Here is a 12,325-nt window from a genome sequence, read left to right as displayed (position 1 = left end):
ATCATCTAAAAGCTGCTTGCACTGGATTACTGGTGGTTTTTAAAAAATTCTAGCTGTGAATGAAGGCAGCTGGGCTGGGGCAGGGATTGATGATTGTGCTGTGGTCCTGTCAGGGTAGAGGCTTGGTTGTCCTGTGGCCTTGTCCCTACTGCCCCACTGCATGCCAGCTCCTTGGGCCGGGATACTTGCAGCTTCTCAGGTGGGAACTAGCCCCTCCCCACCTGCCACTTCTTGGGCTCAGGCTGTCCCCACAGACAGGGAGGCAGGGATGTGGACGGGAAGGCCTCCAGCACCTGCTCCAGGCTGAACCTGAGCCCAGCAAGCCGGAAGCTGTGAAGTTCAACAAGGCTTGCAGAGCTTTGCAGGACATGGGAAGGAAGGAGAACCCAGGGATAAGCTAAGAAGCCACACAAGTTTGCTAACCTTTTTAAGACTCTTAAAAACCGGACCTTTTTTCCCTGGAGAACTTGAAGTGAATCTTTTGTTTACTTTTGCAACTGGCCCATAGATCATCTCAACAATGCTAAAAATAGCACCACTGCAGCCATTTCTACTACAGCCAAAGAGCTCAGATTTCCTCAATTTAAACTTTTCCCTTCTTTTCTGTTCTCTAATTCTCACCATGATGTGACTAGGTTTCCTTCCACCCCATTGACGGCGCTGCTGCTCGGCTCTGGGGATCTTCGTGAGGATGAGGGGGAGGCCAGGACACCTACCACAGTCCCCTCCACCGAGGGCAGGGCCAGGAGCAGAGCCTGAGCCCGCTCCTTGCTGGCCTGGTGGGATACCCACAGCCACTGGGGACTTGGTACCATGGGGGGAGAGGAAAGCCACAACAAACTTCAGATAATTTCCTCTGAGAATCAGATGATATGGGTGCATAGGCAGTAGTGAGATGATGAGCAGTGGCCCTTCAGCGGCATCCTGGCGTCCCACGGTCACACATGTAGACCTGGGGCCCACGCACTGGGCAGGAATGTGTGGGACAGTGGACCTGGTGCAGCAGAGCAGAGCTGAGCTCCAGGCCAGGCCCACCCCTGCCTGCGTGCACCCCCATCCTTCCTGTCCCGCATCCCACTGGTCTGTGGGGGCCCTGTGTCTCTCCTCTGCCTATCTCTAGGGCCCATCCACTGGCTGCCATGCCCACTGCCCCAGCTAGGTTCAAAATGCCTGGGTCCCAGCTCAAGTGCAGACTTGCTGGGGAGCCAAGCCTCAGCCACCGTAGCATGACTGCTGGCAAGTGCTGCTGCAGAGGCATCCCACTCTCTTTGGTGGCATCCTCTCCCAGTCCCCAGAGCAAGCACATCAGTCGGGGAGTGGCCTATGAATAGAGCCTGAAAACAGGGTCACAAGCTCTGCTGTCCAACAGGGGAAGCCAGGTCAGACTGGTGGACACAGGGTAGGAAAGGCCTTTTGATTTTGACAGCTCATAACACCTGTTGGTGTCAACTTCCCCTTCTGTACAATGGGGATAATAATAGTATCTTAACCACACAGACATGCTGTGGAGAATCAAAGGCGGCACCCCAAATAAAGCCCCCAGCGAGTGCCCATAAACGGGGCCAGTCCTGCCATTGCCAGGGCCTGGCCGGGCACAGATGCTCTGGCCACTGTGGCAACAATGAAAGCCTCCACTATTACTGTGCTCTCCTCAGGAGCTGCAGCCCCTGGGTGGAGCTAGGCAGGGACTGTCTACCACAGACAGGTGGCCCAACCCAATCATGCCCACACATGCCCACACTGGTATCCACACCAGGCAACAGTGCAGTCCCAGCCCTCTGGGTGGCCCTGGTCTATACCATGGCCCAGCCCTCATCCACCTGTAGTCCCAGCCCCACCTGCTGGGGCAGGGCTAGATGCCCATGTTCCCGTGCCCATTGCTACACCATCCTCTCTACCTAGCCAATGAACCATTTGGGCAACACTGCTGCTTAGGCCAATCCCAGTGTGGGGGCCAACCTTCCCTGGCTTTCCGTTCTTCTTCCCTTATGTGTGACCACCGGCTACCACCCATGGGCTTCAGCACTACATACAGTGAGGCCAACATTCCTCCTCCAACACTAACTGGTCATGGGACCTCAGCCAAGGTACCTTACCTCCTGGCACCTCCATGAAATGGGCCTGCAGACACTGGACCTCACTGACAATGTAACTGGCCCAGGGCCTGGCACACAGCAGGTTTAACAAAGGGGCAACACATTCCTAGAGGTGTGGGCACAGGGACAAGCAGAGGTGGAACCAGAACTTGTCACAACCAGTGCTGAGAGCAGAGAAAGTGACATGCGCGGACTGACTTCAGGAAAGGTGTGGGTCTGTTGCCAACCAGGGGCTTCCTATCCCGACGTTCCCTGGCCCTGACCCGAGAGGGTGGGCGGGACTCTGCACTGGAGCGCCCCACAGGCTGGAACACCCTACGCTAGCGCTCCTGGGGCTTGTTTACTCCTGGGAGGCAGGACAAATGTGCCACTGTCAGGGGTGGTGTAGGGTATAATTAACTGGGTGGAGACCAACACCTCGTCCCTGGGTCGTGCCTTGGTCTTCCCTGATGACTGCCTGTTGCAAAAGGCCCTGAACTTGGGACTGGCATCTGGGGGTGGGTGTCAGTGACTCAGCTCCAGGGGTAGGTGCAAGTGAGGCAAGAGCTGCCCACGAGCCCACCAGGCATGGTGCCTCTTGGGAATTAGGAGGGTGGTAGGAAAGAAGGGCCAACTGTGGCCCTGCAACAGGAAGCAGACGTCTTGGGCACAGACCCCAGGGCGTGGCCAGAGCTCACCCAAGTCAGGATGGTGCCTATCTCCCCCACTCTGGGGCTGCTCAGTTCCCAGTTAATCCTGTCCCAGGGAACCTTCGAGGGTGGGAAGAATTCAGAGTCTCTAAGCACGCCTCGCCTGTTGGGCACTGTGCCAGAGGGATGTGCTGGGATGCTTTTCTAGATGAAGTCCCCACCTGGGAGTGCCCAATGTGCCGGATTCCAGAGGCTGTGCCCTCCTCAGCACCACTGGCCTCTATCTGGACCCCTGGCTCTCTCCCGAGGGCCAGGGCACTGGTGAAGGTGTGGCCTGTACAATAGGCACTGTCTCAGGCCCGGCCGTGCATTAGGCTCAGAGGCTGGGCTGCCTGCCTGGGAGGTGGGCCTGCTGTGCCTGCCCCTCCCTAATACTAGGTATCCGCTCACTGGGTAGGTAGAGGGGGACTCCCCCAAGTTCATACAGCCAACTGGTGGGGTTAGAGTAGAATGGGTGTGACCTGGATAGATGGAGTGCTGGAGGTTTTAGAGACTTTCTCTCCTTCCCCCCAGGTCTGGTGGGCAGCTCTCCCACCAGTGGGCTGCCTAGCTTATGGGGCCCTCTCACATCGGGGCCCTCAGTGAGTACTCAGGCTCCAGGGCTGGCAACCACACAGCACAAGTGCTTAAAAAACAAAGACAGCTCGTGATGACTATATCTCCCAACACTTGAAGCAACATGGAGTCAGGACAAACAGAACCACAAGGCCCATGTGGTGGCTGCCGGGTAGGAGTGCACGCCAGAGCCAGGGCCAACAGAGGGACTAACCATGGGTACAGGAAGGGGCTCGGCTTTCCCAGTCACCCCATAGATAGGCCAAAATGAAACCAATGGTTTTGAGTGCAAGGAGGCGGCAGGGAGGGGGCTGGTCGGAGGGAACCTGGGCAGTTGCTGCAGAACCATCTGGCTCCTGACGTGTGGAGGCACTGGTTGTTGAGGGCCTGTGACTGGGCCTCCACTCTCAGGCACTTGCCCTGGAGACTTGCACAGGTGAGGAAGGAGACCAGAGAAGGCCATGTTTTTGTACCAGTGGAGAACTGGAAGCTACCGCTCCACTGGGAAGAGGGCAGGTAGGTGGGCAGGAGGACAGACAGGGGAGTACTACGAAGCACTGACCAAGGGAGAGTGAGCAAGACCTGCGTCCACAGGCACCAAAGGCCAAGACAGGCCGCACAGAAAGGGGCCCATGTGGTGGGCAGGGATGGCCATGTCCGCATTTCAGGCTGCCCCACTCGAGCCAGAGCAGGGCCTGGAGCCTCCAGAGGGCCCTGGCCAGGTGACAGATGGGGCTCCCACCACATACTGTCGCCACACCCCTTCTGGTGCCGGCACTGCCCTCCACTAGCACCACTGGGATCCACGATAAGCCCTGAAGCCCCATGCAGGCTGATTCCTGATCCTAAGGGTGAGTTGTGTGATGTGCCAAGGGTGTGCTTGGTGGGGGCTTCCATCCACTTATTGTGACCCCCCTGCCAACAGGCAGCCTTGTGGAGTGGCCAGGGGCCGAGCCCACCCAAGAGTCTAAAGTCTGTGCTCTTCTCAGTGGCCCCAGGGCCTGGGGACCTGCCCTGGGTGCTGCTGGCCACGGACTGCTTGCCTGAGCTGCAGGCAGACCCCCACATAGGGCGAGAGTGGCTATGGGGGCACTGTGGCAGGGCAGCCAAGCCCCAGCAAGCCAGCATCTCACCTCTACTCCCTCAAACTCCGGCCACAGCCGCTGCCCACCCTGCACAGTCTCAGACGCAGGAAGCAATGCTAGTTGGGCCCTTGGTTTCCTTTGCTTCTTTCACAGTGGTTGGAAACTGGGTTGAAACAAGAAAAAACCCTGCCTACTAAAATAAGCAAACATTTTGGGAAAGGAGAGAGAGCCATCTCTGGCTTGGTTACTATGGGAACGTTTCTGAATCAACTACAAGAGGGAGAGAAGTTCACTCTGGACAGAAAAGCCCAGCTCTAGCCTATGTAGGCCCACCTGTCCAGAGGTGCACACACCTGCATAGGAAGCTGTAGAAGCTTCTGGGCACTCAGAGATGAGCCCTCAGCTTCTACAGTGTGCTTTGAGCCTGCTTTCCTGGCCCCCTCTGCCTAGAGAGGTACAGTCCCTGCCACGCCCCCCCTCCCCCGCCCCCTCCCCCGCAGCCCTCTCAAGGCTAGCACTGGCTCAGGAAGGCTCATATGTCCCCCAGGCGCAACCTCCACCTCGATGCCTCCTGTCCCGGGCTTCCCTGTCTTCCCAGCCCCTGTTCTGGACAGCTGGCCTGAGGGGCCACCTCTGAATCACACAGCCACATGCCTCCTGCTGGTGCCGCCCGAGGCGGTCAAAGAACAGGCGCCAGGGCCCAGGCCAGGCCCCGCCGGTGCAGGGAGAGCTGCAAGACCTCAACCAACAACGTTCAACAACTCTGGCTCTGTTTTGGCAAAGACCAGACGGTTCCGCCTGGTGGGAGAGGGCTGAGGTAATGAGGCCCTCAGCTGGGGCTCCAGCCCGCTCCAGAGCTGGAGCCATGGCCCAGGAGCTCCAACCTGCTCGGCAGACAGCCCGCAAGCAGGGCTTTTCCACGGCAGAGGAAGGGGGTGGGCTGGGAACCGTTCCCTCTCAGTCAAGTTGTGGAGCAGTGGGGCTGGAGATGCGCCAAGCTCATTCCTCTCTCTCACATGCTCATCCAACCACACTGCTGCGCCCTGCTACACGCCACGTCTACACTGCTACAGGGCCCCCGCCAGCAGTGCAGAGGGCCCGATAAGCCCCATGTGCAAGGAGACCCCACGAGAAAAGTCACACTCATCCGCCCTTCAGCACCCATCGCGTTGTCTAGCCCTTCACACACAGTGTTGCCTCAGGCATGGCCCAGCCTTGAGGAGATCCCCCAGAGGTGCCTCTAACCCCGAACCCCGGGAGGCCTCCCTGTCTTGTTTCTGGCAGAACAGCATCTACTCTGCCTCCAGCACATCCAAGTTCCTCAAGGGTTCCCTGCCTCTCCCATGTGCCTGACGGTGTCCTACAGAGGCCCTGCACGGAGGGACAGGCATGTGGGGCTCTACTGTAAGCCTGCAAGTATCCTGTGGCAGGGGCATCACGGCAGCCAGCACTGGCTGGACCAGGAGGACATGCCCAAAGACCATCTGTTACGCGAAAAGGCACGAATGGAAATCAGTCTACAAACAGCAAGCACCTCCTCTGGGCCAGGCAAAGACAGCTAGGGACTCAAAGAGGAACACGGCACAAAGACATGGACAGGAAAGCCTACCACAGCCTGCCTGGGAGCCCAGAGACCGGCCCCACGTATGTGCCCACTCAAGGAGACTGTGGCCCTCACATGACACAATACTGGGTGGCAGCTCCAAATGTGAGATGGCCTATGCTCCTCACAGGGAAACTTCTGTAAGACTTAGCGTCAGCAAAAAACCCCAAGTTGCTGAAAAGCATGTGTGCACGCACACACGCACACACAATTTTCTCAAGCTGCATGACAAACTTGTCTGATTTTGCACACACACCCCTGAAAAAAGAGAACAACCCAACCATGCAACAGAAGCACCTCTGAGAAGGCCACCTGTTCCATTGTGTGTCTGGACTGTTTGCAGTGACAATGTGGTCCCATGTGACTCATACAATTTTCAGAAATTGTCATTAAAAAATAACGGGAGGTTTAAAAAAAAAACAACAAAATGGGACATCTGAGTGGCTCAGTTGGTTGAGCATCCATCTTCGGCTGGGGTCACGATCTTCGGATCTGTGAGTTCAAGCCCCGCATCAGGCTCTCTGCTGTGAGCTCAGGGCCTGCTGCAGATCCTCTGTCCCTCTCTGACCCTCCCTGGCTTGTGCACTCACTCTGTCTCTCTCTCTCTTTCTCTCTCAAAAATAAATAAAGATTGGGGCACCTGGGTGGCTTAGTCAGTTGAGCCTCCGACTTCGGCTCAGTTCATGATCTCAAGGTTCATTCAAGCCCCACGTCAGGCTCTGTGCTCACAGCTCAGAGCCTAGAGCCTGCTTCGGATTCTGTGTCTCCCTCTCTCTCTCTCTCTCTCTGCCCCTCCCCCGCCTGCGCTCTCTCTCCCTCTCAAAAATAAACAAACATACATTTACAAATAAATAAAGATTAAAAAAAATAATAATGGGAGGGTCCCCTAGTCCAGGCCCTTGAGGATGATGAGGGGGGCTGCCCAGAAAGCCCCTTGGGTGAGTGACACCAAGGATTGGCGGCCCAAGACAGTGGGGTCTTTGAGGGACGGCAGGCCAGGGTGCCAGATGCCCCTGCCTTCACCCTCCCTATACCTCCTCGCAAGTGCTAGTAGCCCGGTGCCTTTAGCACCCAGGCTAAGGCATCAAACCCCAATGCACACTGGCAGGGAGAAGAGCCAGCCTGCTCCTCCCGACCTACAGCCCCAGCTGTCAGTGACATGGCCCCATCCCAGCAGAGTCAGCTGAGGGGGCCCTAAATGCTCCTCTGTAAATATGGCAGGCAACAACTCCTCACACTTGGTCACATCTGCTAGACATATTTGCGTGCTGAGAGCGCACAGGGTCAGCACTCTCTGGGTATGAGGCAGAGTGCATCCACCCTGAGGGTCCTCCCACAACAGTGGGAGGACAGGGCAGGGTGGGCTCAGCAAAGGCCATCCTGTCACCAAGAAGCTGGGAGCACCTGTCCCTTGAGTACAGGGATGCAACAGGGGTATAAGTGTCTGTTTGGCCTCGGGCTGGAGAAACACGAGGAGCCCCAACCCACCTCCACAGAGAAGAGCTGAGAGAGCAGAGGTGGCCGGGACTTGGGCTGGAGAGCACCCGAGGGTGGTAAAAGCAGCGGGTCATTGGGGAAGCACAGAGAAACAAACAGCTGACACAGAGGAGGTAAAAACACCCAAAACATCCAGTCCGTACTGGGTGTAGCCTGTATCTGCAGGGGCTTCCGGCTACAGGGAGGCACTGCCTATGTGCCAGGCTCACCCAGGGCTCTGCCAGCCTCCTCTCCCACAGGCAGCCTGACTGCCCTTCTACAGAACTCATTTTCTAGATGGCCCCAGAAACCACAGGAGCTGCTACGGGGAGTGAGCCCAATGGGGAAGGGGCCTGCCAGTTCAGATGCGCTCCAGCTCTGAGGTGTCGGCCTCTTAAACTCTATCGTTTGGAAGGGTAAGCAGTCCACCCATGAGGAAGAAAGGGAGGTTGGGTCTCTCTTTACAACATTACTGCGTAGTCTTTGAGGGCAAATACCAGCAATGTAAGAGGGGAGAAGAAGGGAAGTTCTTTTCTTTCTTGAGAGAGGGAGAGAGAGAACACACGCAGAAACAGGGGAGGGAGCACAGAGCCCAACGTGGGCTCAATCCCATGACCATGAGATCATGACCTGAGCCAAAATCAGGAGTTGGACACTTAACCAACTGAGCCAACTAGGCGCCCCAGGAAGCTGTTTTCTTGAGCACTTACCGTATGCCAGATCCTGAAGTAGGGTCGCTATACCCCATTATATAACTTGATCCCTACAATACTCTTCAAGGCAGGTAGTAATGGTAGCTCATTTTATAAAGGAACCCAGGGAAGGGGAGCCTGGGTGGCTCAGTCGGTTAAGCATCAGACTTCAGCTCAGGTCACGATTTCATGGTCCGTGAGCTCAAGCCCCATATTGGGCTCTGTGCTGACAGCTCAGAGCCTGGAGCCTGCTTCAGATTCTGTGTCTTCCTCTCTCTCTGCTCCTCCACTGCTTGCCCTCTCTCTCTCTCAAAAATAAATAAACATTAAAAAAAAAATTTTTTTTTTTTAAATAGAGGAACTCAGGGAAACTAGCTAACTGCCTGGCTCTAACTTCAATTTGGCAGCCACAGAAAAAAGGTTTGCAGAACACTGACAAAGAGTTCTTACAAATCAATAAGGAAAGGACTAACAACCTAATAAGAAAATTAACAGGAGTAGAAATGGCACCGAAAAAAACTAAAACTGTAAAACTGCTAATGTGATATCATGGGCAATCCCACTAATAATAAATGAAACGTGATAACACTTTTCACCTACCAAAGAGCAAATAAATATGAAAAAAAGTAACAGTGTGGAAGAGGTCTGAAAAAAATGAATCTAAGTTTAGGAATGTGGGCTGGATCTTTGGATGGTACTATCTTCCTTCTAGAACTTTAAAGGCACCACAAACTCTTTGACCAGGAAATTGTTTCTAGGAATTTACCCTCTGAATGGATCCCCACACTGGCAAAGATGTATATATGAAACACGGTAACAACAAAAGACTGGAAACCACCTAAATGCCCATCAATGGGGGATGGGCAGGTAAGTTGTGGCACATCCACATGTCGGGAATACTATGCAGCTACTAAAATGAACGAACAAGTTCTAAAACACTCTCCAAGATATGTTCTTAACTCAAAAAACAAAAAACAAAAAAACCCCAAAAAACAAAGGTCAGAAGCACAAATACTTAGTCCTTTGGGTACATTTCTGCTCACTGGCTTATACATAGGCAGACACCCTCTGCAAGGACACACGCAGGATGAGGAACAGTGGCTGCTGTGGGTGATGGCTGTGGCCTGGGCATCTAGGCAGGAAAGAGTTTCTCTTTCTCTGCCAATCCTTGGTCCTGTGTAGACTGACAGCATCTACTGCTTGTCTATAAAATACCCACAGAGAGAGATGGTAAAGGCAGGGCTCCCAGGCTCCTGCCTGGCCACTAGAAGGTCATAGCCTGGAGAGGGGAAGAGCCACGGACCCAAACATGTTACCACCTGGCTGGCTCTCAGTGGGGAGGCCCCTACTGCCACGTGCCTCAAGAACCAGCCTTTGACACACCCCTCCAGCCCCAAGACCTACTCTCCTCAGCTCCTGTCCAGGCCAACCCCACCCTTCAGTTTTTATACACATAACAGGGAATCCGGGAAAACAGAGAAGCAACCATAGCTCAGAGGGTCTGGGTAACTTGCCAAAGCCACCCAGCTGGGAGCTGGCTGTCCTGGGAGGGGTGGATGGAGACTTCCAGGTGGAAGAGTGAGGGGTCAGCTATCTCTGTGCAGGACACAGCAAATGAGGGAAGGCTGGGCACAGGTGGGGTGGTCAGGCAGGGTAGATGTGGGCTTAAGGGGGCTTCAGGGATGGAAAGCAGACAAGCCTTGGTGACAGGCCATGTCCTGGCCAAGGAGTGGGTCTCTATGCCACATAGAACGTCAATGCTGGAAGGGCACCGAAAGCCCAGCACTGTCCAAACTTGTTTTTCAGGCAGTAGACACGGCTTCAGTCAGAATCTCCTAGGTGCCCAAGACCACATGGGGGCCAACGGAGCTGCTCCAGAGGAGCAGACCATGAGCCTGGAGCCCCTTCACCACTGCCTGCTGTTGCCCCAGAATGCCTGGAGCTCTAGAGAACGCACAGAGCTTATCCATGCCTCTACCCCGCAGACAGGCAAACCAGTGCCCAGGGAGTGCAGCGACTTGCCAGAAGTCACTCGGCAAGCACGGCCCCACTCCCGAGTCTGGCGCACTCTCGACTGCGCCACCCTGCCCGCCCTCTGAGGATGCCGCAAAGCCGTGGTCCTGGGAACACCCGCCCAGCGAGGCCATTCGCACACCTCCAGCGCAAAGCAGTGCAGCAAGCAGCCTCGGAAATCAACAAGGCAAAGTACTCACGTTGAAGAAATTGGTCTTGTTCCTCTCGCAGAAGAGCCCCTGTGCCGGCATGTGCTGCAGTTGTTGCCACGGGATACCGCTGCCTAGCAACACGTCGCGGGCCCACTGGAGGTTCTGGGGAAACAAGAAGTAGGTTGGAAGTGAGTGTGTGGGCAGCTCGCGGCGCCCACGGGGAAGGGAGGCAGTCCCCTCCTTCCTGGCTGCGTTGGCAGAGCGGCGATGAGCAGCGGCTCCTGCAGACACCGATCCCACAGCTCCAGGCAGCTCTGGCTGTGGGCTTTGATCATCTGGCTGTGGGGTACATTTCCGGAACTGATTTCCTGCCTAGCACAGCTGACTTAGGAGAGTGTGGCCTCGGATTGCCCAAGAAGGGCACAGATAGGGACCCTGCACCCGGATCAGCCTTGAAAAACTGCTACATGGACCCAGTGCCCCACCTTCTGTCAGGGGAACCCCCGCTGTCCCAAAGGGTCAGCCCTGACTTGTCAGGGTGTCAGCAGTACTTATTGTACCTGGTGACACAGCCACCTTGGGCTTAGAAGAGCTGGTCTCTGTAGGACACCAGGGGCCTGAGTACCTGGGAGGGGAGGGGGGCTCCATCCACAGTGCTCAGGCCAGTGCTCTCTGGGCAATGGCGCCTCTTGGAACCCAGGCCCAAGGGGGCCTGGTAGGGTGGGAACAGGAGCCTACCAGCCCAAGTGTGAGAGACTGGGTGTACGCCTGGCTGCCTTGGCCTTCTCTGGGGCCTTGTCACTGACTTAGAGAGCAGCCCTTCCCCACTGCCGACCTGGCCTGCCACCTTCCTCTCTCAGGTCTTTCCCGTGGAGACTCCCATGGCCAGGACCACAGCTAAGCACCCTGCACGCACCATCTCACCCCAGCACCCGGACAGTGTGGTCTTACAAGGGAGAAGCCAGCAGGGGGCAGAGCTGGGACCAGAACCTGGACTTCCCCACACCAGACCCTCCTCTTTCGAGCAGTGCCCACCCTCCCCAGCTAATCAGTACTCCTGCCCTACCCCCATCCAGGTCCCTTCCTTGCCTCTCTCACCCCTCGTGCCAGGCCTTTATCACCTCACATCCCAACTGCTTAATGCCTTCTACTTCTTGGCCTGCAAGTCTGTCCTACCTGCTCCCACTCTGCTCACTACTGGTCAGGCTAAACTTAAGAAAGCCCCCCTCATCACAACTTCTGGCAAAAGTGCAAACACCAGCTCCCTGGCTTGCTGGCTTGGAGACCCGCTGGCCTGCCCTTGAGCCTCTGCTCCTACCCCTGCACAGAGGGATATGCCACAGGGGTTGCTGTCGGAGACCACAGGAGACCCGTCGGAGGTGAGGGCTCCTCCACCCCCAGCACCAGACAGGACTCCATGGGAGTCATATAGAAACGTGGGACATATGGAAATGAGGGTCCCTCTGAGAGGGAGACAAGTAAAGTTTCAAGCACACATCTCCTGGATGACACCCTCACAGCTAGCTCTTCTGTGGAAGCCTGAGGGAGAGCATCATCTCCTGGGGGAAACCTGGATGATTAAGCCTGGCAGTGACTCTCAGGCCATTTTCTACAGGGATGTGGCCTGTCTCTGGGAGTGGCTGAAGGCTGAGGACCCGTAAAGTCGAGGCTGCCTTTGCCCAGCAGGTCTAAGCAGGTTCAATGTGGGGCTGGGGGCTAGAGGGTCACGGGCAGCCCGACACATACGAGAGCAGGGCCAATCCCAGGTGGACGAGAGGGCACACACTGTCCACAGCCCTCTGCACAGCCAACCCCTCTAGCCTGAACTCGGGAGGCTTGCTGTTTTGCTCAGAGCCCTCCTTGAGCCCAAACACCTGCTCAGACACATCTGACATGTTGAGATCAGGAGCAGGCTGAGACTCTGCCTCTCTTACAGACTCCAATCAAAACACCAAGGCAAGCCC

The 12,325-nt window shown here is 56.0% G+C and overlaps 1 protein-coding gene across 7 annotated transcripts in view; it reads right to left on the bottom strand.

Moving 5' to 3' along the window:
• Positions 1–12,325, bottom strand: part of CABIN1 (calcineurin binding protein 1) — a 153,591-nt gene that overhangs the window by 35,548 nt on the left and 105,718 nt on the right. For all 7 annotated transcript variants that reach the window (XM_043557875.1, XM_043557874.1, XM_043557876.1 and 4 more), the window contains one exon: positions 10,410–10,523. In XM_043557875.1, the coding sequence (XP_043413810.1) occupies positions 10,410–10,523 (114 nt within the window). The remainder of the gene's footprint in view (positions 1–10,409; positions 10,524–12,325) is intronic.

This window comes from Prionailurus bengalensis, chromosome D3 (assembly GCF_016509475.1).
Source record: "Prionailurus bengalensis isolate Pbe53 chromosome D3, Fcat_Pben_1.1_paternal_pri, whole genome shotgun sequence".
Classification (NCBI taxonomy): Eukaryota; Metazoa; Chordata; class Mammalia; order Carnivora; family Felidae; genus Prionailurus; species Prionailurus bengalensis.
The sequence above is the reverse complement of the archived record's forward strand: the minus strand, read 5'-3'. Positions and strand labels throughout refer to the sequence as shown.